At 41.7% G+C, this 26,838-nt stretch overlaps 1 protein-coding gene across 3 annotated transcripts in view; it reads left to right on the forward strand.

The window, feature by feature from the left end:
* The window catches only part of LOC124115359 (vacuolar protein 8-like), a 376,809-nt gene that overhangs the window by 183,510 nt on the left and 166,461 nt on the right, over positions 1 to 26,838 (forward strand). For 2 of the 3 annotated variants that reach the window (XM_046476306.2, XM_046476308.2), the window contains exon 10: positions 9,528 to 9,653. The exons of the other annotated variant lie outside the window; for it this stretch is intronic. In XM_046476306.2, coding sequence (XP_046332262.2) covers positions 9,528 to 9,653 — 126 coding nt within the window. The remainder of the gene's footprint in view (positions 1 to 9,527; positions 9,654 to 26,838) is intronic. 3 annotated transcript variants of the gene reach the window in all.

Here is a 26,838-nt window from a genome sequence, read left to right on the forward strand (position 1 = left end):
ATACCTACCCGATCTACCATGACTCTTATTATCAGCGTCCCTTACTCACAGTTTCCTGACTACCGCTCTTCTGCCGGCTACACCTACCCACCTCACAGTTCACAGGATCGGCGTTCGTCATCGTATAAAAAACGTGATCGTTGAAGTCATTCTCGGAGTCATTATCCTTCTTGGTCGGCTCTTCCCGACCCTTGTCCACCTATCCTACCCACGAGTTGGGATCACAAGAATCAACAACAGACTTCAGAACCATCGTTCGACTCTCCTGTGAAAGCAATATCCACTGTCCTCCATCACCGTTCGGATCCTTCATCGACTCCTCAACCAACTGATCCTGTTCCGGTTGCCTCCCGCTCAACCCCTACCTGATCGGGTGGTTCGGCCTCTACTTTGGGCGATCCCAGTATCCAGGCTCAACCAATTGACAGTTCACATCCGTCAGGCATTCTTTACGATCCCTTGTCAACGCCTTCCTCGGTTGGGAGTTTTGAACCAGCAGACACAGAATCGGTCATGCATTGGATAGCTGATAAATTGCAGTTAAAGCGGACGATTTCGGGTGCGGATAGGTTCTCTGGATTCGCAGTTCAATTGGCTAGTTCATCCAAGATCACACTCCCTCCCAGACTGGTCTTACTGGACATTAACTCTAACCTAGATATGGCCTTCACATCCTTTTGTCGATTACGGGATCGTCTCCATATCCCCACTTCATCCTTGAAGACACAGGCACTCATGGCATGTCTACTACAGTCGCCTCCCCCGGTATTGACAGTGACATTTCTACTCTACTCTACGTCTCAGAAGCGTTCAACCTCGTCTTATGTGGTTTAAGATCGGGACCTAACGCACTTGGATACCACAGTCCGCCGTACCCTCCCACTCGTGTCTACTATTTTGTCAGCCATGGATGACACACTCTCTGTCTCTCTCTCCACTCATTCCCAAGAAGAGACCTTTACTCAGGGATTAATCAACCTTACACAAGACAAGATTTTGAACCTTCTCACTCACCATGCCGGCTCCATGACGGCTCTTCGTCGCCGTGGTGTGCTGCAGCATTCTTCCTGGGATGACCAATTTAAGGCCAAACTGCAACCCTGATCTTCCTGCTCCTAATTTGCTGACACGATACAACACAACATGTCGCACAGGATGTGCAGAGAGATTCTAGCCTTCAGGTCATGGTGGACCTTCTACATCTCCAGAAAAGACAATTGGAGGATCAACAGAAAAAGGATTGCCAATATTCCCAATTTGTTCCTGCCCAGCGCGATTTATGTGAGCTTATTTCTTCCCGGCCTAATGCCTTTCTAGGACGCGGCAGAGGTCGAAGAGGTCAACGGGGCTCGAGGCCCTCCTCAGGACGATCTGTCTCCTTAACCGGACCCAAGGGCGCCAGCGAACCTTCCCAAGGAGGAGGTTCAGCAGGAACTTGACTCCTTTTCAAATCAGCACGACTGGGATCTTCCGCCACCAGCTGTTCCCGTTACAGATCGCCTCCGTGGTCTAGTGGTATACCAAAAGACGTTAAAAGATGGTGCTTGTTGTTACCCTGTCTGGCACTCGGCATTAAGGGGCTAAAACAAGGACTGGTTTGCTCGGAGTCAGTATACTGTGTCTGAGTGGGGTATTCATGTTAAACTGCAGCATGGTATTGCAGTGAGCTAGCACTATAAATCGGCATCAGTCCAGACTAGTACAAGCAGCCACACACACGTACATGCACGTCGCTATATAAGTGCAATAATCTTGGACGTGACGTTAAACCCCATTTCACCTCACCTCACCTCACCTCATCGTTCCCGTTCCCGTTACAGCCACACCTGTAGGCGGAAGACTCAAGATCTTTGCAAGCAATTAAAACTACGGCTTATTTTCAACATGAAGACTTTCAACGCACCTACCTCGAAACCCCACCACATTTTTGCATGACATCGATAGCGCTCCTTCTATGCTCCTTCATCTCGGCGATTATATGGTCAGTCTCGATCTCCAAGACGCTTATCTGCACGTTCCCATCTATCGGGAGCACCATCACTTCCTCCTGTTTGTTTTTCAAGACCACCATTGCCAGTGGAAGGTGCTCCCGTTTAGAATTTCTTCGGCCCTGTGGCTTTTTACCCGCCTGACCCGACCCATCTCGAAGTTCCTACATCTTCATGGGATCGTGTTCGATTCTTATCTAGACAACTGCATTCAAGTTCACGCAGATGCCTATTTCCTCCATCTAAAACTCGCCTTCACCATGCGTCTTCTCAGACAACTTAGCTGGCTAATCACTGAACAAAAGTCGGAACTCATTCCAACCCAACGTCTCCAATTCATAGGAGCCCTGTTCGACGCTCGGCAAGCTTTGATGTTCATTCCCCACGACCGGTGGGTGAAGATTCAATGTCTCGTACCGTTAGCACTCGAACAGCCGCTTCAACTGCGCCAATGGTAACAACTCCTGGGCCTCCTAACATCGGCGCAGGCGCTCACTGTACGGGATCGACTTCATTTGCGACCTCTTCAATGTTTTCTGGCGCCCTTTATCAGGTTCAACGATTGTCACACGCCAATCTCTCTAATGCTCAATCTCCACACTCATCGTCAATGGTGGCTTGTTGCGTCGAACGTTTGCGATGGGGTCTCCTTGACGCAATTCGTCCCATCCCTCCATCTGTTTGTTGAAGCTTCAACCGTCTGTTGGGGAGCACATTTTCAAGATCGGCAAGTAGCAGGGCGGTGGTCTGATGTAGAACGTTGCCTTTACATCAACAATCTCGAGTTCAAGGCAGCAATTTTCGCGATTTCGCATAGGTCGAACCTCCTCCGGTCCTCCTCCCTCATGATCCAGTCCGACAACGCGGCGGTAGTGTGGTCCATCAACAGGATGGGAACCAGGAAGTCGATGTCCCTACTCTCACTTGCTCTCAAGTTCTTTCATCTCATCGACTCCCTCAACATACATGTCCGCACTCGGCACATTATGGGGATATCCAACGTCAAAGCAGACTCCTTGTCCTGACCAGACAGACAATCACCAACCGAGTGGTCTCTTCTTCCACAATCATTCCAATGGATTTGCCAACTGGCCCCGGAAGTAGACCTCTTCGCCACCCGCTTCAAAACTCAACTATCCCGATTTGTACCTCCCATCCCCGACCCTCGGGCTTGGGAGCACGACGCGTTGGCGATCTCGTGGGAAGTCTCAATGCCTACACCTTTCCCCTGACAGGGCTCCTTCCCCAGATTCTACAGAAGGTAGCAGCCAACGATCACCCGTCTCTGATTTTGGTCACGCCCTGTTGGCCTTGCTAAGGCTCACCGACGAACATTTTCATCCTCTTACGCTCTGCGATGACCTCCTCATTCAACCACACTCTCCGTTGCTCCATCAGTTTCTTACAATGCTCCATCTTTGAGATTGGCACATCTGTAGAAGTCCCTCATAGCAAAAAGACCATCTCTGCTGCCCATCGTGCTTCCACCAGCTGCCTTTATGACCACAAGTGGACGGCTTTTGAGACTTATTGTCGCGCTCGTGATATTTCCACTCCTACCTCGGCTTCACCTCAACAGATTGCCGAATACTTCCATCACCTGCGTTCGACTCAGAAACTTTGGGGGTCCACATTAGGAACCTACCTCGAGGCTATAAACTCGAAACTCATAAACTCATCATCGCACACCATTTCCAGTGCGAAGCTTTCCATGGTTACGGAGCTGCAATCGCTCATCCGTCCTACAAATTAGCCGACCAAGCTGTTCGTTTTCGGCCTCCTTCGTGGGACCTAAACGTTATTTTTCAACACCTATTTGCCGGCAATTACGAACCACTGCCGTAGAAGGATTTTGAGACAGTTACCCTGAAGACCGTTTCTTTGTTGGCTTTGGCCACAGCTGCACGGGTTAGCGAACTTCATGAACTTTCAATTGAACATTTATGTGGCATTACACATTTTATTTTTATGTTTGATTTTTTCCCAGAACGAGTCTCTTTTTGAGGGTGGATTAGCTCATCTGTAGAGACCTATTAGTCTAAATTTACGAAGTGACCAGTCGGTGCGGCCGATCATATACATTCAGTCACAATCGTACAAGGGCTCAACAAATTCAGTTCGTTGATGTTGGCACAACAACTGTCTCGCCCCAGTTCATGCAGAACATAAACTGTTGATACTACGTAATCCTTGCGAGTTACAATTGTATATGTAGAATAAATCATTAAACATTTACGTGGTGTTACATGTTTTTATGTTGTTCAGGTTTTCCAGATTGAGTCCCTTTTTGAGGGTGGATTAGCTCATCTGTAGAGACTTTTTAGTCTTGATTTACGAAGTCACCATTCAGTGTGGCCGATCAAAAACAAAACAAAAATAACAACAACAAAAGATCGGTTTCCCGAACCTTTATTCAGCTCACCTCTGCCTCAGGTATCTGTGATGTCGGGTTTTGGTTCGAAGGTCCATTGCTATGGAATATTCTCAATCTTCCTCTTCTCGTTTTGGTTCACTTCATACTAACAACGCGTGTGGTCCGACGTTGATTAATTTATAATTTGCATTCTCATATATGCAAGAGGCCGACGTATGGTTCTCAGTAGGAAGTGACAACTTGGAGACGATGGCTTGCGGTATATAGCCAAGGTCACCTGACATTAAGTAAGTAATAAATATAAATGTAAACAGTAAATCATCAGTGACATACTTGCACATCTCGTTCAGGATGGCAGACGGTCGATGTACACAAAAATGGGGATTAACAAATAGGATTAGCATCTTATAAATAACAGCAATTAAGTGTTTCAAGGCACATAGATGTCATGGCTCCAGGGTAATGAGCCTTTGCAATTAAATGTTCTTCAGACAATGGGTGTTGTAAATCAGTCGCTATGACAACTTCCCTCCGTTACGTGAAGCTTGGACCCAACGCTTACATGAGTCCAAATTGATATGTGTGAATTTTTTCACCAACGGAAACAACCATACATATGTGAACAAAATCAGTTACATGAAATCCTTATGCAACAAATATATCTATGCAATGACAGTATGAAAGTGATCATCTAGCCAATTTGATTTAGTGCCAGTTTGAAAACTAACCAAGTGATCTTCGTAATGTGCAATTTCACTACAAGGTAATTACCGTTTTGCACAGATTCAATAAATATATTACTGAAGGTTCTTTGAATTCAGGAGTTTGGCTTGGCAGTGCGACTCAGTACCATATAATGATAATGAATAATGTCATAAAAAGTACAAATTAAACATCAAAGAAATTTGAAACCAGGAGTCTAACTTTACCGCGTTACTCAAACGGTACTTGTGGGTACTATTGCCCTTTTAAGTACAATGGGTGCTCTTCCTGTGACTTTGATTGAGCTTGCCCAGATATTGTGGGTGCGATGCCCAAGAAAAAAAATCCTTAATTCTGACATCAAAACTCTGAAATGCTGAATACCGCTGTGCTGTTAATTACTTAATACTGACATACAATAAACATGTGTGTGGGGTGGCTCACCCAAGAATATCCCTAATCGGAATTCAAAGTCCTAGACAATACATTCAATTTTGTACCAAACTGTGCACATTAATAACTTGTAACAAATGACAAATTTTGTCGAGCTTTAAGGTGACTCGATAACCCTACAGCTTAGGTTTGTCTGGGCCCTAGCTGCAACTATATGTCTGGCGTGGCCTGGAGACATTTCAAAGATTCCCTACACAATAACTTCAAAGATCTACCTTGACTAAAGATGTAATTTGGAGTATATTGCACATATACAAAACTGAATTTTGGAAAGACACATTTTGGCATTAATATACTGGCTTTGATTAAACATACCTGGTTGCATTTTTCAACAGTCACACAATATATATCCTTGATTGAGTCCATATAAGTAAACACAAATTAGTAAGTCCCCATGAGATATCTTGTACACAGTGTCCATCTTGTAGGTGCCCATGAGGCGGTTTCTGTATTGTGCAGGGTCTGCATGAAGATGGCTGTGGTCGGGTCTCTGAGGGATAGGCGTGTATGCTTCTTTTCTTAGGTCATGTGCAGGAACGACATCTTGAAGGGGAAGTCTTAGCAGTGTTGCTAAGATATTCGAGCAGGGAAGGTTTGGGATCGGAGAACTTGTTCTTGATTGGAGAGGTTCTTGTTCTTTCTTCAATCTTGTTAAAGGCCGTTTCTTCGTTCTTGGTGATTGGCCTTCAGGAAGGTAGTATATCCTTTTAATAAGAGACTGTCACTTCCTTAAGTTTTGTGAACCATATGCCATGCTGCAAAGAGGTACAGGAAAGAACAGACTAAGAAGTCTGTCATACCCGATAGCTCCACCAAATTAACAACGCGTGTGGTCTGATGTTGATTAATTTATAATTTGCATACTTATATGCAAGGGGCCGATGTACAGTTCTCAGTAAGAAGTGACAACTTGGAGACTATGGCTTGCGGTATATACAGTTTTACTTTATACATGTAGATATATACATACAAAAGACACTATGTGCCAGGTCAGCACATAGTGGTAGTGGTTGTTGTCTAGGTGCCCCGGAGCACCCAGCCTAACCCTAGCAGGGTTAAGGGTAAGACCTTTCTTTTCTCTCTTTTTCAACCTCACTGGACCAAGGCTTATATATCCAAGGTCACCTGACATTTACTAAGTAATAAATATAAATGTAAACAGTAAATGATCAGTGACATACTTGCACATCTTGTTCAGGATGGCAGACGGTCGATGTACACAAAAATGGGGATTAACAAATAGGATTAGCATCTTATAAATAACAGCAATTAGGTGTTTCAAGGCATATAGATGTCATGGCTCCAGGGTAATGAATGTTCTTCAGACAATGGGTGTTGTAAATCAGTTGCTATGACAATACACTCGAATGTGTTTGATAACCATGACGAAGCATTAAAAGGGTTACCAAACCTAGTGCACTCTGTGGTTCATGGGAGATAGTTGTGTGTTTTGTTTGACGAATTGATGTCCTTCCAGGATGGATTTTAAGTCGTCTGCCGTTTCGCTTATGCGTTTACAGCTACACAGTCCTTCTATATGTACAATAACATACGGGAAAAAATGTTTGGCATGTTAACCCGATCTCATGCTGTTTCATTTGAGTAACGTATCGGGATCGTTAACACCGGTTCATCATGTTTTTTTCCCGCTCACGAGTCCCGCTCATGTCTTTTAGACAATAGACGGTTTTCAAAAATTCAAAAACAAATTCAAAATTAAAATGTCTAGACCCAGCTTCCTCGTGCATATCTCACGGTTGTAGTCTATACAGGCTAGGGTATCTGCGGCCCATCATCCAGCCATGGGATAAAATGCATAGTGTAAGATAGGATAAGTTTAAAAATTTGGAAATTTTAGTAATAATTGTATATTTATATACTGATCCTATCTCACACACGATAGGCCCAACCGACTATCCCCGCATCTCATTACTCTAGCCTTATAAAGCTCTGCAAAAGAGAATGAATTGGTAGAGGTGCACACATGGTCAGTTCAAGCTGGCACTGCGTGCACAAGAGGCACATAATTGACCTAGCTTTTGGACGTAAACATGGAGATGCGGAGGGGCTTGGATGGCTATTTTTATTTTCAGAAGCTGGAAACATGATTCAAGCATGTTCCCACATAAGATCAAAGAAGAAGGGAGAAATGCAAAGTGTGAGATAGAATAAGTATATAAATAGATAATTTATACTAAAATTTCCAATATCAGTATTAGATATTAACTTAATTGCTCACTATCAACAAATCACATCAGACTGGAGTGTGAACAGATATCAATGAATTTAAGAAAATTTCTTCTTGTATCCTAAATCGACGTGTATTCTAGAGAGACAAGGCAGGCCAAATTCAGGCCAAATTCAATATGGCAAGGTAAATTGCTAAAAACTAACATGGTCAAAAGTGAGACTCACACACAGCTGAGCACAAATCTCCAAAGGATGTTGGTTTAAAGTAGGTCGTTTATAATTTTGTATATGATTTTTGGCATGCATTAACCTTTTCTCTGAATAAAATGTTGGCTTAACTTACGCACTAAATTCTAAAGCCTGTTAATCCAGTTCAGTCAAGTTATTCCACGAAGTGGAAGGGGGATATAGGAATGGGTGCCGTTTCGTTTCCGGAGCAGATCTTGAAAACCATACCATATTTCTTCAACAAACTTGGCACATAGATAGATCTAGTGGTGAACTGGTGCCTTTTGATAGTTTGGGATTTAAAAAAAAAGTTATTTTTCGAGTTTTCATGGCAACAACTTTGATTTAGACTGAAAATGGCGATAGTCCTCGTTTCCGGAGCAGATCTTGAAAACCGTACCATATTTCTTTACCATACTTGGCACATAGATAGGTCTAGTGGTGAACTGGTGCCTTTTGATAGTTTGGGATTTAAATTCTTTTTATTATTCGAGTTTCCATGGCAACGACTTTGATTTAGACTGAAAATGGCAGTAGTCCTCGTTTCCGGAGCAGATCTTGAAAACCGTACCATATTTCTTTACCATACTTGGCACATAGATAGGTCTAGTGGTGAACTGGTGCCTTTTGATAGTTTGGGATTTAAATTCTTTTTATTATTCGAGTTTCCATGGCAACGACTTTGATTTAGACTGAAAATGGCAGTAGTCCTCGTTTCCGGAGCAGATCTTGAAAACCGTACCATATTTATTCACCAAACTTGGCACATAGATAGATCTAGTGGTGAACTGGTGCCTTTGATAGTTTGGGATTTTCAAAAAAATTATTTTTCGAGTTTCCATTCCAAACGACTTTGATTTAGACTGAAAATGGCGGTAGTCCTCGTTTTCGGAGCAGATCTTGAAAACCGTACCATATTTATTCACCAAACTTGGCACATAGATAGATCTAGTGGTGAAATGGTGCCTTTTGATAGTTTGGGATTTTAAAAAAAATTATTTTTCGAGTTTCCATGGCAACGACTTTGATTTAGACTGAAAAAAGCGGTAGTCCTCGTTTTAGGAGCAGATCTTGAAAACCGTACCATATTTCTTCGTCATACTTGGCACATAGATAGGTCTAGTGGTGAACTGGTGCCTTTGATAGTTTGGGATTTTTAAAAACAATATTTTTTGAGTTTCCATGGCAACGACTTTGATTTAGATTGAAAATGGTGGTAGTCCTCGTTTCCTGGAGCAGATCTTGAAAACCGTACCATTTTCTTCACCATATTTTGCGCATTGGTAGGTCGAGTGGTGAACTGGTGCCTTTTGATAGTTTAGGATTTTTTTTAAAAGTTATTTTTTAGAGTTTCCATGGCAATGACTTTGATTTAGACTAAAAATGGAGGTAGTCCTCGTTTCCGGAGCAGATTTTGAAAAACGTACTATATTTCTTTACAAAAAGGCCCAGTGAACATAGTTCACAGGAGCTAATGCATTGCACAAACCCGACATGTCATATTGGCAGGGGATGTGAGTATTTCATGCTTGTTATGTTTGACTCCTATCATTCAGTAAGCATCAGTCCATGCAGTGCAATTGATCTTTCAGCTTTCAATTGTGAGTGAAGACTTCTTGCCTGATATGTGTAGAATTCTCAATAGTGGTCACAACTGGGAGGCTCAGAGACATGCTGCAGGGACCATCAGGAACATTGCTGTGGGTGATCACATCCAGGTAAGAGCCACTCCATCATACCAAGTGAATCAATATCCAAATATCAAAAAGAATTCATCTTGTGTTGCTGTCAGAGACATACTATAGATTACAACATCAAAGTAAGATTTGACTTGTACTGGTTGCCCTTCAGAGGCAGGTACTGCTGTGGCCTGACCAGGTAGCTGGAACCTAGCTACCATCCAAACTGATAAGTAGTGTAGTAAGTACCATGTATAGAATATTTTAATTAGTTGTGTAGCAAACCGCCTCTGTGGTCTAGTGGTAGAGCGTCCGCCCAGAGAGCGGAAGGTCCGGGGTTCGATCCCCAGCTGCGTCAGACCAAAAGATGTTAAAAGATTGTACTTGTTGTAACCCTGTCTGGCACTCGGCATTAAGGGGCTAAAACAAGGACTGGTCGACCCAGAGTCAGTATACTGTGTCTGAGTGGGGTATTCATGTTAAACTGCAGCATGGTATCTCAGTGGGCTAGCACTATAAATCGGCATCAGTCCAGACTAGTACAAGCAGCCACACACAAACACACACACTTGCATGCATGTCACTATATAAGTGCAATAATCTTGGACGCAACGTTAAACCCAATTTCACCTCACCTAGTTGTGTAGCACTAAATTTGTTGGTAATTGTATGTAAGCATTGTAACAATCTGACTTCCACCCGCCATATTGCTGTGTGAGGTGTTCATGGCTGCTGCTGTGGCCGCTCAATTTCCGAAGGAGTGAGAAGAATAGCAAGCAGTATTTATGTTGCTGTGTGCTGAGACCTTTTTAAGAAGTGAAATTAGTACCTAGTAACTGGTGAATGATCGAAATGAACGAATGCATGTTGCAGGCCAGAGCGGCTATTGGAGGTGCTACCGGACATAGTAGATTACCTGGTATAGATGTCAATGTGACTGTTGCCTCCTTATTGTACTGATCACTCTTTGAGTGTGGGAGGTGTATTGATAGATGTTGGAGAACCTTAGATAATGGATGGAACAACCTTGTTTGGAGGGTCCAGTTTGGACCAGCTTGGACCAGCTTGGACCAGCTCACTTACCCAAAAGAAACCGAAGAAGGCTGTACAGTAGACTGCCTTGAACATTCTGGCTTCATATGCTGACAAACTTACATGTGTCAGATTGTTGGTTACTACCTGCAGCAGATCTGCCGTGATGGGTTTTCTTCTATATGGTCGGCCCGCCAATTTGTGTAAGCCTGTTAATAGCTTCCCCTCTAGGATTGGTTTGTACAATCGGTGAGCCCCGGTGAGTTAGTGCTGTGAAGACAGTGCTGCAATATAAGTCTTGACTGTGTTAGGGGAGTGGTGACTCACTGACAGATAAGCAATAAAGTTTACAACCTGATCCAGCGGGACTTGCCACACCTCTTGCAGCTAATGTGCAGACCGGAACTGTTGTAAGGCAGAGATTGTTGTAGTGGTCTACCAGCTTCTCGCCATAGATCAGCCATGTGTTGCACAGGATAGGTGTGGGGTTCTGGTCCACGCATGGTGCTGCAGCGTTCGAGCTGAAACCTTGAGAGAGCATCGGCAATAGTGTTAGCAGTGGTACGGACATACTTTGCCTTAAACAGAATATTATTCCGGAGGGACTGAGGGATTAGGTGGTGGAGTTGGCTCATCACTCTGGGGGCTTTAGTAGACTGTTTGTTGATTATTGCGATGACGACTTGGTTGTTGCAGTAGAAGAGGACCTTTTTGTTTGCTTGCCCCAAAGTTGGATGGCCAGTGTGATGGGGAACAGCTCCAGTAGTGTCTAGTCGCATGTAGTTCCATCCGTCACCCACTGGTTTGGCCATCTAAACCATTTGCCCTGCAGCTTGGCCCAAAAGCCAGCCCCATCCACCGCATCTGGAAACAGCTGGAGATAATCATTGTCTACCCTTTAATCCTGAAACACTGAAATGTTGTTATAACCGGTGAGAAATGTTAACCACATTTGCAAGTCTTCCTTGACCCAGTTGGTAATCCTAATGTGGTGAAATGGTTGCTTGCCTTTGCAAAGCAGGTCCATGAGCCTATGTCTGAATGACCTTGCCATTGGTATAGCCCTGCACATAAAGTTAAGCTTGCCTATGAGGGACTGAAGGGCCCTTTTTGTGACCTTTATGTTACCTGTCGACAGGATGTCTTGGATTTCTGCTGTCACCTCCTTGATCTTGGACTCTGGGATTCTGATCTGCATTGCATTGGTGTCAATCTCCAGCCCTAAGAATGTCAGTTGTGTGGCGGGGCCGACAGTCTTGTCATGGGCAATAGGGACCCCAAACTGTTCCAGTGTATGTATGCATCCCTTGAGTCGTCTAAGCAGTGGCAGGTGCCCGCTGTGCCCCCCATTATGAAGTTGTCCTCTGTAATTAACCTAGCATATTGGTGTAAACAGGATGCCATTTCATTGAGATCCACCTTTCTTGGCGACTTGTTTGCTGTCAGGAAAAGATTGGTTGGGCTTGTATGAGGTCTGTTGGGCCCCATTCCCTCGAAAGCAGGTCCTAGATCTGTGGGAATTTCTGCCACATTTGTGAGCGTACTTACAGTTATGCCTGCTACAACCAAATTTATTCAAGTCCCAGCATGCCTTACTGGCAATGCCCCCTTGTGTCATTGTGCCCCATCCGTCTGACTATGGTTGTCGTACCTGCTGTGTAACCATGTGCTTCTGCCACAGCTCCCCATCAATGTTGTCCCAGCGGCATGAGGGGTCCCTTGACATTCTGAGTAAGAATTGTTGGTCGTAGGTTGACCAGGCATCACCTCCGAATCGAAGGCCGCTGTCCTTATGGTTTCGATGTAGGATAGCAACCCCTGCATTGTGTGTGCCTGCTGACTATATATATATATATATATACACTGAACAACAAAAGTTCCTGTGACATTGTGACATTGAATAAGATTTAATGCAAAGTTATGTTTTTTACCAAATCTGAAACAATTGGTGGGATATCTGTCCATATCTGCTGGAGCATGTTTCGAAGTTCCTAGAGTGGTTGACGTTGGCGCCGATCCATCTCATCCCACATGTGCTCGATTGGTGAGAGATCAGGGGAGCGAGCCAGCGTGGGCAGACATTCACATTATTTTGTTGAAGAGAATCCTGAACAAGTCGAGCAATATGAGGCCGGGTGTTGTCATGTTGAAAGGTAATGCCTGGGCCATGACGATGCAAAATCGGGAGAACAACAGGGCCGATGATCTCGTCTCAGTAGCGCTGTCCATTGAGATTTCTCTCTACCACTATCAAACGGGTCCTCTGTCTTGCTGTAATCCCACCCCATACCATAATGCTGCCGCTCTTCTTCCATGACACAATGATTGACGTAACGTTCACCTCGACGTCACTACACTTGAATCAGTCCGTCGCTGTGGCTGAGGTGAAAACAAGACTCGTCAGTGAATAGAACTTGTCCCCACTGCGTGGCCGTCCAGCGAAGACACTGTCTGCATCACTGTAGACGTGCTTGACAGTGGTTTCCTGTCAAAATTGGACATCTGGCGGGTCTTCTGGCAACAATCCCTGCACATCTGAGATGACGACGTACGGTTCGTGAAGATATTCGTCAAAGGCCAGGGATGCTTCTTTCAGTCACCATTGCTGGCTGGAATCGATTTCGTAGGTGTGTTGTTGGAATCCAGTTGTCTTGTCGATTATTGGTTATGCATAGCCTGCCACTCCGAGGATGGTCCCTGACTGCATTCATCTGTTGCCAACATTGCCATAAACACCAAATGGTGTTTCTGTGGACGTTAAATTGTCTTGCAACATCACGTTGACTCGATCCTGCTTCAAGCATACCAATGGCTCGCAGACACTCATTTACGGACAGGCGTGGCATTTCGTAATGTTGAATAATTGCGTAATTTTGTTGTTTTTCTGAGTGGTTGTTGTCAGCATGATGCTAAACAAAGCATATGGAATCCCGTCAACGCACATGTTTTTATACCCATTCTTGGGTAGTGAAATGCATGGGGCTTGCATGAAAGTCACCTTTTGCAATATTGAAAACCAAACTTTACTTGTTTGAAAAGTACACTAAAATATTGGTGTCACATGAACTTTTGTTGTTGAGTATACATGAAAATGTGGAAAGCTGCCAAAGACAGGTGCTTGGGTTGCTGCTTTATGGGTTTAAAAATGATTTTAACTGAGGAATCATATAACTTGGTTAATGTACCATCTTCTTGGCTTGGTATGGTGGCTAGAACGACAAACTTGCCACGCCAGAATTTTTCTCTCACAGGTTGTTTGACATGAGCGTCTATTCCATCCGCACGGAAGAATAGAGAATCCCTGTATATTGTGTTCTGATTGGATGACCAAGCCACGTCACTGGAAGCTTTGTTATGAGCTTCGGGGATTCTCCCTATGTTGGGCGAAATGGTGCGGGAACTGAAATCAAGCCTTACCTGTTGGTCTGAGATGGCCGGGACGGCTGCTGAATGTTCTAGCAACTGGAGTATTTTTTCTAGTTGCTAGGTTACCTGCTACCCGAGTCAGTAGCCTCGCGTCATTTATGAACTGTGCAGATCAAGCGTGGACGTGCAGCCTTCGATATTCCTGTATCGAAGACTCACCATCGGCTGTACTATACATACTCCCTGGGTTTGTCTCCCGGTTGTCCTTGCTTGCTTGGCTCCCCTCACACGTTTGTGGTTGATGGCTGCTCTCATCATGACATCATGGAAAGTCCAGCTGATGAAGGTAATCAACAAGTGGTAAATGTCCACGTGGTGAACATAGAGAGTGGAGCGAAATAAATCTGATACAACAAGTAGGCACAACAAAAGGGCATTGATTCTTGTACTCGATATTTTTACTTCCTCTTCACATTTTTGTTTACACCGCTGTGTTTTACACGTGTACATTGTATTCCATGATTAGTTGTCGGTTCAAGCTAAAACAAATAAAATGTTTCCACTCAGTCTAGATATTCAAATATCATTAAATATGCAAGATACTGAAAGCTTTACCTTGAATGTAATTACCTAATAATAATAGTAAAATTACCCGCAGTGAACTGAAGCGCTTCTTAGGTAAAACTAACGAAAACATGTAACCCCATTTCAGGCTAACCCACGTGGTCTAGACTTGTTAGCACGGTTAGATATAACTGCACATCATTGATGAATTTGGCAATGTCAGGTTTATATTATACAATGGTTGGATAGATGAACATGTTGCTCACTTAACATAATTATACTTACAAAATTTCTGACCCCCAAATGCCTACAATGTGGTTACTTCACCGCAGTGAAGCACACTGGTCACATCGAACCACCGTTCCAACTTCGGAGTTACCGAAAAGGGTATGTCCGAAAAGGTGAGGCAACCTAGGTGGAGCTTTTAGGGTTGCTTACTTAATTTGGAGAACAAGTTTGGAATTTTGAAATATGCAATGCAAGGGGGGGTTGAGTTTGTGTGTTTTTAAGGTCTAGAATTTTAGGGTTTATTGGCAGCTTGTTTGTTGTACTTTTATTTTTAAATGCGGCCAAGTAGGCCTGTTTTGATTAGATATATGCGTAGTGCTTTGAATGTTTGTAAGTCATGTAGGGGGTTAAGTACTGTTGCTAGTGTCATTTGATTGTTGCAATTTAGTGTGGATTGGAGTGTTGTTCTGTGTTGCTGGTAATGTGTGCAATATGATATTACGTGTTCAGGCGTTTCTTTAAAGTTGCAATGGGGGCTATACCGGTTTGGTGTTTTTTAATTTGGTGCAGGTGGGAGTTTAACTTAGTGTGGCCTGTTTGTAGTTTAGTTATTACTCTGTCAATTATTTTGGTTTTATGATGGATTTTTGTTTTTTTGAGTGGTTTTGTAGCAGGTGTTTTAGTTTGCAATCAGATTTCTGATAGTTATTTTGCCACTTTTGGAAGATTTTCTCCTTTGTGATACTTTTAATTTTGTTTTTTGATATTGGTAGGTTGATGCTTAGCCTTGCTCGCATTATTAAACATGGCATTTATATCAACAATAAGACATTTTGGATAGCAGAAATACCAACTTAGACATACGCTGAAGACAAACAACTATGTATGCCACAACCCTGTTTATTGAGCAGCACTTGTAACAAGCATATAAACAATGTCATTTAAACACTAATTACATCCTGTGAATTGTCACTGCTGGGGTCAAGACAAGAGTTCTACTCACTTATGTGATCACTGATCACACCTGCAAGTCCAGACAGACACCACCCACGCAACACAGTGTCTTTGTTCTTTGTGACTGTGTTAAAGGCCGACACGAGCCAGCGTGTATTGTTTTAGCGGAAGTACTCTACTCAGCACTAATAAGTGGCGCTATTTGGTGTTTGATTGGATAAATGTAAGGTTGGATTAAGGTGAGGATTCTCCTGTGGGACATTTTCTTCAGATATAAATCCATTGATGCTTACTCCTAATAAGCAACCCCTGCTACCAGAATGAGAGCGGCAAGATTTACCCCAGCAACTGCCCACGCCCACCCTTGGTGCTGGTGCAGTACTGGGATGAAGAAAGGTTTGAGCACGAGATTCACAGCTACCAGGATCTCTCGGAGTTCCTCGTCGACTGTGATCTCCCAGTCAGCCCGCTCTTCATCACCAACGCCGCCGCCCGCCTCACCACCGCACTGTTCCGAGCTCTTCCTGCAGGAGAGCTCGACCTAGCCAGAAGGCTCCTGGCTGGGCAGAAGCAGTAACTTCCTTCCCCACACCAGCTCGCCAGCCGACCCAGTGTCTTTCCACGCTTGACCCCTTCCCCCCACCCAAGCCCGACTTTTCCACATTATTATTATTATTCTTTTAAACATTACCATAGGCAATACAAACGTTCCTACCCAAACAGCAAACCTAGAACCAAAATTCAGCTATAACCAAGCTAACTGGGACAAATTTCAAGAGATCTGCAACCAAGCCAACCTAACCAAACTAGAAAATAAGGACCCAGAAATCTACTGTAAAAACCTCACAGACTACATAATTAATGCAGCCAAAGCATCAATCCCTTATAAAACAAATAAAGTAGGCAAACCCTCGGTACCATGGTGGGACGAGGAAATAGAACAAACTAGACGCAAACGTAAAACAGCCTTCAATAGAGCCGACCGCAACCATAACCATATACCGGTAGCTCACAAACTGAACCACAAGGTCCAAAAACTAGTCAAAATAGCTAAAACCAGAGATTGTAAAATTTTTTGTGAAGGAGTAATTAACCGCACAGATGCCAGAACAGACTGGCGAAAAATCCATGCCATTAGAGGCTTAAAACGTCCCAAAAAACCACCCAACATAAACAACTCAACCAACCCTACCGAAAAGGCAAATAACCTAGCAAACCACTTCTCGGCCATAAGCAGCAACAATAACTTCCGCGAAAAATTCCAACAAAAACTTAAAGCAGAAGCCAAACCTACCAAAGAACCAAATAATGATAACCTTGAAATAAACCAACCTTACTCAATGGAAGAACTCCTGTATGTACTCCAAAATAGGAAAAAGGGAACTGCCCCAGGACTAGACCTAACATCCTACCAAATAATCAAAAAACTCCCCCCCCCAAACTACTCCAGACACTACTTAAATTATATAACCTAATCTATCAAAACGGACAGGTACCAACTCCCAGGAAACAGGCACTAGTCATCCCAATCCCTAAACCCAATAAACCAACTAATCAGGCTAATTCTTATAGACCAATATCCCTAACCTCAAACCTATGTAAAGTAATGGAATCTATGGCCAAAAATAGACTACAACACTACTTAACTAAAAATAACATCATAAACCCAGACCAAAGCGGCTTCACTCCTGGCCGCTCAACCATAGATAATCTCGCCCGACTAGAACAGGACATTAAGACAGGAAAACTCAACAAGCAATACACAACAGGCATCTTTCTGGAAAGTATTCGACATGGTTTGGCACAACGGGCTAATACATAAACTTAAAAAAATAGGACTAAAAGGACAAATAATAAACTACATCCAGGACTTTCTAAACGATTGTAAAATAACAGTGGGTATAGACCATACACTATCGGACCAGTGTCCCCTAGAAAATGGCACTCCCCAGGGCAGTATCCTCAGCCCCACACTCTTTAATATAGTGATAAATGATCTCTTCGAGGGCCTATCCCCTAAAATAAACACATCCAAATTCGCAGATGACGGAGCCCTCTGGATCTGCACTAAAAGTATCAAAATATCCCAAAATCTACTCTAAAAATCCCTAAACAAAATACAGCAATGGGCTGACAAATGGGGCTTCTCCCTAAACTCGGAAAAAACAACAGGAATAGTATTCAAACACAAAAACATGAAACCGGCCACCCCTAATCTTCAGCTAAACAACAAACCAATCAAATTCCAAAAACAAACTAAATTCCTAGGCCTAATTTTCGATCAACATCTCTCATGGGATGCTCACGTAAAATACCTAACTACTAAATGCAGCAAAGACTTAAACACACTAAGATGTCTCATTGGCTCCAACTGGGGGGCCTCTAAAGATACCCTCTTCTCACTATACATTTCACTAATTAGATCTAAACTAGACTACGGCTGTGCCATCTATGATACTCTAAACCAAACTCTAACCCAAAAACTAGACTGAATACAATATCAGGCTCTTAGATTAGTCACACGTACCCAACATGGCACCTCTCTCACTTCACTCCAGGCCCTTTCAGGAGAAATGCCACTAAATCTACGCAGACAACACTTAACCTTAACTTCTGGGCCGCGTCCCAATCAAACCCCCTCATCCAAAACCTAATAAACCAAAATATCCGACCTCAAAACCAAGCTCTAACTAGGAAACACCCTCTACTTACACCAATATCCCAACGAATAACCAACTACCTAAACGAACACCAAATAAACAACCTAAAACAAAACTGCAAACAATCAAATATATTTACCCCAAAACTCAAAATCCACCAAATAGACATATCTCTAGCCAACTCAATAAATAAACAAACCGACCCAAACATAGCTAAATCCACTACACTAGCAAACATACACGAAAATTGGCCAAATTGGTGTCACATCTACACAGACGGATCCTCTGATCCGATCTCCAACCACACAGGTTTCGGAGTCCACATCGCACAACCAACCAGAAATACACAATCTTTTCGACTCCTAAACAACCAATCTATCTTTACAGCAGAGCTAATGGGCATGGCCTCAGCCCTCCATAACCAGCAATCTAAAAAACATTAAAAAAATCCTAATACTCACAGACTCACTAAGTGGACTGCAGGCCCTCCAAAATAAAAACACCAAAAACCGCCTAAACTCATAAACCAAATACTAAAAAGCGCAAACAACTTAACAGAGGCAGGCAAACAAATAGTATTCATCTGGATCCCCGCCCACGTAGGAATATACGGCAACGAAAACGCCGACAAAGCCGCTAAACGATCCCTCAAAACCCCTGAAATAAGCTTAAAGCTACCCACATCCAAATCAGAGATCAAAAGTATCAACAAACGAAAAATCACCCAAAAATGGCATAACCTCTATCTAAAATCAAATAGCCAAATTAAAAAAGTTCTCAAAAAACCCTTAACCAAACCAAAAACCCTTCATCCATCCAGTAGTATAGGTAATGGGGGTTCTGGCTCACTTCCACTGGAGCAGGATTCATTACCTATACTGCTACTACAGGGGGGATTTTTTATGTCAAAATGATTATGCGATTTAATGATAGTCATGAGATTAAGTTAAATTGACTCCAGCTCACCACCACCTGGAGCCAATGATATAAATTTTTATAGGTAATGATGGTTCTGGACCACTTCCACTGGAGCCGGATTCATATACCTATACTGCTACTAAAGGGGGATTTTTTATGCCAAAATGATTATGCGATTTAACGATAGTCATGAGTTGTATTAAACGAAACATCAATATTAATTAATAATGGATAAAATTTACTATAGCCCACGAGGATATTGGAAAGGTATAGGAGCAAAAAAGAATTAGCCACCGCGGCTAAGGTATCTAAAGATGTGGCCAAGGATTGGTTAAAGAAACAAGCGATCTGGCAAATATATTTACCGGCACCGCGTTATATACCGAGGAAGAAGTTTGATATTTTTACGACGAATGAAGTTCATCAGGCTGACTTCTTGTTTCTTCCCCACGATAAGGTAAAACGCAAAACGTATAAATACGCTTTAACAGTAGTGGATGTGGCTAGTCGATACAAAGAGGCTGAGCCACTAACCTCGAAAGAATCAACAGAGGTAGCTAATGCACTGAGTCGCATATATTAACGTGGACCACTAAAATGGCCCAAGCTATTTCAAGTAGATCCCGGTCGCGAGTTTATGGGATCGGTAACTAAACTGTTAACAAAGCACAATGTTGAAATCGTCCGTGGTGAAAGAGAGGCCCACCGCAGTCAAGCTATCGTCGAAAGATTTAACAGGACATTAGCGGAACGTTTGTTTGGCTATCAGTATGGGATCGAAATGAAATCCGAGCGATTGAGATCAACCGAATGGGTGACATGATTATCAGCTGTTGTATCAGCGCTGAATAATGAAGTGACGAGATTAATAGGGAAGAAACCATCCGATGCTATTAAAATGAAATCTGTGACTTCCGAATCTTCAGCATCGAGGAGATGCAAAGAACGAAAACTTCCGGATAGAGTAAGGGTAAGATATTTATACCAGGCCGGTGAACTCGAAGGAGGCCTACGTCGCACAACCGATCCCATATGGTCCCTTAAGACTTATAACATTAGTCGATTGGTTACGAAAGAAGGAGAGCCTATTCTTTATTATCTTCAAGATGGACCGGGTAGGGCATTTGTACGAGAAGAGTTGTTCATAGTTCCCGACGGTACGGTATTACCACCATAACCATAAGCATAGGTAGTTACACCATCATTATCAATCCATCTCTTTGTATCTAAGGGGGATAATGATGTCTTGTTCATTCTTAATCCATATATCCTATGATTGTAACTTCTTAAAGAGTTCATCTCGTGTTTGAACGTTCTACCGTTGAATAATGATTCTTTATACTGTTAGTGTTTGATATGCTTTTTTACAACATACTTCTTAACGCCCTTGGCTTTTCTTATCTCTCCATTATCGGACTTTTTTATAGAATGCATCTTAGGTCTTAATCCTACATACTCCGCTATAGGGGTTCCAGCACATTCATCCTTCATCTTACCTAATACCTTTTTATTTACTACGCTGTGCATTGGATTATCTTTTGGGTAATCGCTCGTGTCGTACATATCTTTTTTTTCTGCCATATCTTTATACACATCCTCGGTTTGTATTTCCATCAACAAAGAATCTGTGTCGGTATATAACACCTCGCATCTATCGCCGTATTGCTTCTTAAGTTCGTTGTAATAAAAGTTATACATTAAGTGTTTTGACAAGTCGAGAATACTCATACCAACGTACACCGGTCTGTTGAATTTTATATTACTCTTCTGCGTATGCAACGCGGCTAAGTCATTATCGAATATCTTGCTTCTGTTAAAAGCCGGACTGGCTATAAGTTTCCTGAGTCTTTCTGCCTCATTAGATCTGACTAATTTAACATCAACACGCTTCCTTAGATTCTCCATAGTTTTACCAAATTCTGAGTTATTCATGAGCTTATACAGATTCTTTTCGAAATCGCTGGTAGCTATCTTTCTTAAATCTGTGTTCAACCTTATATAGGGCTCCATCCAAGGGCTTTGATCAAACTTTAGAACTCTGTGTATTTTCTTAAGTTTCATACCTAACGATAGATACAACTGGAGATTTCTGTAGTGAACTATATATTTTGTCTTATCCATCAAATTTGGTACGAGTTTTTCTACGTTAGCTAACCTACTATTACCCGTCAAGGAGTGTTGATATTCCGACATCCAATCTTTATTAACCATTAATCTTTCGGGAGCTAGCGGATAACTGTTATGATCTTAATGTAACGAACTTGGATATTCCAAGTCAACTTCTAGTATGTACCCTTTATTCGCATCATTCACATTGATATTATGGATATTATTCACATTGATATCATTCACATTGACCCATTCAAAACCACCCGTGGGTAAAGGTTGACTCATAGCCCATCCGTACAAATTGTTGGCGTCGAGATATAATATGTGAGTGTCGAGTTTTCTCGGATCGTATCCTTCCACTAATTTATTATTAGCCTTAGAATACCTTTTCGCCGCCATCGATATACCAACTCTTAATCCTTTCTCAATAAACAAGTGCATATCGTAATCTGTAAGTAGTTTTAGTTCTACGCCAGTCTTCTTCAACAATGCATCCCACGATAGTCCGGGACTGGAATAGTACCATGCCGGGTCCAAGCCGTATTGTTTTAAACATGTCTTTCTAAATATCTTGAATATATCGGCGAGTAACAGTACCGTATATGACCGCGTATAAGCCGAATTTTGAGGACCAGAAAAAAGATTCTGTAGAAAGGGGTCGGCTTATCCACGGGATACACTTTCATGATAGTATTTTCCAGATCTTGATCTGTCAGAACATCGGCTGAATGACGGTCCGATAGATTACAACTTCCCGAAAGTTTGGATGTTGCCACGACTAGAGCCATTATTCTTATAAATTATCAATAAAGTTATTATTATACACCAATGTTGTCATTATTAAAAAAATGTTATGCATGTTACTCCTTCCGATAATAAGTTTTCAATTGAATGTTCAAAGTTTATCGTTCTTCGTAAACTCCACAATCTTTACATGTAACAATATATGTAATTCACAGCTATAATATATAATCCCCAGATAAAATCGCCAATAGCTATTACGTACGTTTTGCAAAGTTCATAAATTGATAGTGAACAAGTGTCTACCTTTATTGAAAGAGGCAAATAAACAACTGTATCGGCAAGTTATTCCGTTCGCCATTTACATGTGATCAGCTGTTACCTGTGACGTCACGAACGGTGACCACTGGGATTGCTTCCTGTTGTTTAAAGCAACACGGTACACAAGGAAATGAGCATTGATAATAACGGGCCGATTGGTATTGTCATGTTGTTTACACAAACATTTTCAAGTTGTGGGTGCTTAGCGATCGTGTTGGGAGTAGGGGCTTAATTCCTTTGTTTTCGAGAGATTAGTTTAATAAACTGGAGAAGCCTGTGAGTAAGTGATGGTCATTCAATGTGTTCATAGTATGATAGTTTATTTAATTCAATTGGATTAACATACAATAGTGGTGTAAAGGGGGTTATAAAAGTTGGTATATTTTTACAGACTGACATTTTCATCATGAGTTTTAAACAAAAACGCCATGCTTACGATGCTGAATTCAAACTGCGAGTCTTCGCGCCAGCTGATATATTTTCTCACGGGTTCATAATTCTATATACACCGATTCACAAAATGGCGCTTGGTTGTTGATGGCAACATATAACGATCATTATGAGATTAAAAAAACCCACGAGAAACAGCTTCCCACATTATGAAAGTGGATGACTGGTTTGTTAAATCTTTTTTAGAAATAATAATGACTTTTTCAATATAATTACAACGTTTTTCATCTTATATTTTTGAATATTTGCGAGTACCGGCACATGTCTTGCAGTCCGACTCCGCAGTGTTTTTTGTCTTTCAATTCCTGATTCGGCTTATCTGCGGGTCATATCATTTTCTTTCGTATTTCAATGGTCAAATTAACACCTCGGCTTATCTACGGGGTCGGCTTATCCGCGGTCATATACGGTACATCGGTTTTTTAAGTACAGATCGTGATAATCGCCTAAATTCTTACAACCTAATTTATCCCAGACCGTCAGAGCGTGTTCATAATCGGCATCTGTTATTCTAGATTCTGTTAAGTTACTATAGAATGATTCGAGGGGTGGTAATTCAGTTTCTTCGAATCTAGACCAATCATCCATATATTCGTAAGGATATACACCTTTTCTCAGCAACAAATGACGAGTTATCTTATCGGTATATTTATTTGCTATCGCAAAGTCATCGGGATTGTTCGCATTAACTAAATTGTCCAGGGAAGATAACAGAAACTGTACGGAGTCTATGAATCTAAGCCCATTACTTTGCTTTATTCTAGATTTCCCATCCTTGTCCCTATAATGTATAGGTTTAGTCAACGAGAACGATATGTATTTTTCCATATTGTTAGGAATGCACGTTAAACCGCCGTCGGTCTTTGAGATGTGAATCGTATCCCCTAAGGTTATGAAACACAACGGGGATGGGTATTGTTTGAGAATTCATTTTTAGTTTCAAGTTACACTCGTTATGAGCGGCTCCCCGATAATTACCCGTGACGTGACAATGATCTCTTACGGAATCCCCATCCAGGGGTTTATTACAAACGTGACAACTCGTTGACCTCTTATGGGCCCTCCAATCATCCCTCGTCATACGCATGGGTTTCTTACATGATAATTTTTCCCTGATTATTCTCTCATCATTTTGTAGATATTCTAGGAACTTTCCCGCTGCATCGGGACCTCTGTAAATCATGGGCGGGTTTGTTTTCCCATCATGCCTTACAACTATATATCCAAACCCACAAGGAATATGTTCTTGAGTTTTGTACATAAAACTACTATCAGTATTGCTGAGCTTATCCTGTGTACAACAATTCCTTTAGAATGTCCAAAAACATTTATAGCTAACTTATTTTGCTTTTCCACCTTATCAATTTGCGATATTGGTGTAGGTTCGTCTATACCATCGAAGTTGAGTCCATCGTTTTGGGGATAGCTAGAAGGTCTATCCGGATTTTTGTCTACGGGGAACAATGCAGATTTTATCATCATTCTTAAACAGTCATCGCATTTATTTTTTACGATAATTATGGCTTTTTTCTTCTTATAATACGGAGGTAAATCTATATAAGAACCACCTTTGAAGGGCATATAATTCGCTATATCTAAATATAAACTATCGATTTTATCCACACCCCAACCAGAACCTCTATTAGTCCAGCGTTCTAAAGTTTCCTGTATTCTCTGAATTGATGTATCTAATGATGAGTTTATAGTATCGGATTCGGTTATAACTTCTTGATTGCTTCGGAAATATGGTTCGGTATATTTGGTGCTATCGTCTATGTTACTTTTACTCAATAACATTTTAATCGTCAGCTGGTATTTTATACTATGTAAATCATCTAATTCCTCGTTAATTTTACTCGATATGATGGGCTTAATATCGTTAACATCCATGTTGGAATTAATATCCATCTTCCAACCTCTTAGATATTTACCAACGCCGGCGGATGTGGGTACAAATATTAATTCTTGTTGTTTATTCTCAACATCATCATTATCATCATCATTATGTTGAATATCATCATCATTATCATTAGGTTGATTATTATCTAGTAAAGCGATCAATTCAGCTCTTCTCATTCGAGAATAACCTCTCAGCCCACTGTTTCTCGCTCGAACTTTGAGCTCTCTAACAGTCTGGGGTTTGTTGTATTCCAAACCGAGTAAGGTAATCAATTCAGCTTTTCTCATTCGAGAATATCCACGTAGGCCACTTTGCTTTGCCATAGCCTTCAACTCTCTGACAAAAACCATTGTGGTTGAATGGTATATACAAAATGATTCATTTGTCTAAATGGTTGTTTTTCATATATAAATACGTATTCTCCCCAACCTATTCCTCTCATTGATGTAATCTCTCTTCCTAGCATAAATAATCTGCTTCCTGACCTTATCAGCACCGTGACTCTTACATAAACTGTAACTACATTTGACTCCAATTCCACATACAGAACAAACGTAATTTTTAAAACCCTTTCTGATGTTATAAGCGTGAGTGCCACAGTAAATACCCACCGATGGCTACTGACATTGAATCGATTTCCCCATGAGTGTATATTTGCATAGATTCATGGTTATACACATATCATATCATTTGTCTAAAAGGTAAATCACATCTACACTATTGATTAGGCTATTTATAGATCGCTCTAAACTAGGTCATGGTTTATGCATAGCCACAGCTGTGGTTATTTATGAGTAGTCAAGGTATAGCTGAAAATCAATACAGCAGATAACCCCATAATCACAAATGTGACCTCGCAGTTCTTTTGTTCCTCTGACGGTGTATAAAACTGACTCATTGTTGGTCTCGGTATTGGGTCAAGTTTTTTCCCATAAACGAGGAAGTATTCGTGCATGGCAGATTCGACATCCTTAAACGTTTGAATTGAATGTCCTTCCTTAAGCAGTTGTTCATGAATAAAGTCTAATCTCTTCATTCTCTGCTGTGTATATTGTAACTGGGCTGCTTGGTATTGTTCTAAAGCTTCGTTATGTCGTTTACGCTCCTCTTCAACTTCTTTAGCGTTTGATTCCCTCATACTGGAAAATAAATAATTACTCCCCGAAAAAGCTAGAGCATTAACAACAGCTCCACCGACCATCATCGCAATTGTTGCCATATTTATATGAATATAATATAATCAAATCTTTATATGAATATAAAATATTCAAATGTTTAATTACTTCATTATGTCTTCCGGGATAAGTCCTTGTTAGATGAGCATATCCTTTGTTGCCATTGCTAATCCAATATCCAGAACCATCATACCTATATCAAATCCATTAAAATCTAGCTTGGGAGGTGTGGCTTTAGTAATCATTTTAGCCATATGGACATAGCCAATGGCCAAGCCGGTGACCACCGCTGAATGATACGTTGCGTTTACCAACATTTTACCGTCTGTAACTGGAGTAGTCATGCTTCTTATAGCATTATATGCGGGCTAACCTCTAATTGAACTTGTTGTTGCGGCGGGGGTGACGTTTTCTCTTCTCCGGTCTTATAAAAGAACCATACAGCCGCTATACCAGCAACTCCTACTAGTGCCCATGTTTTAATCGGATTAATATTTGAATTATTTATTAATTTCGCTTTGCGCGCCAGTCCTCCCTTTCTTCCTGCAGCTATTTTTTTTGGGTTCTTAGTAACTCTGGGTTTCTCATTCACATGTGGTGCATTCACATCCTCATTCACATGTGGTGGTTCCTCATTCACTTGTTGTTCCTCGTTCACTTGTTGTTGTGTGTTCACAATCTGTTGTGGTGTCATCTGTTGTGATTGTGTCTCCATTTATATTATTAAGTGGGCACGTATGTTTAAATTGACAATACCTAGCCGTTATTAAAGCTGTGGTGAACGGAGCTAAGAACATTCCGAATCT

Source organism: Haliotis rufescens, unplaced genomic scaffold, assembly GCF_023055435.1.
Source record: "Haliotis rufescens isolate VD_foot unplaced genomic scaffold, xgHalRufe1.0.p SCAF_1, whole genome shotgun sequence".
NCBI lineage: Eukaryota > Metazoa > Mollusca > Gastropoda > Lepetellida > Haliotidae > Haliotis > Haliotis rufescens.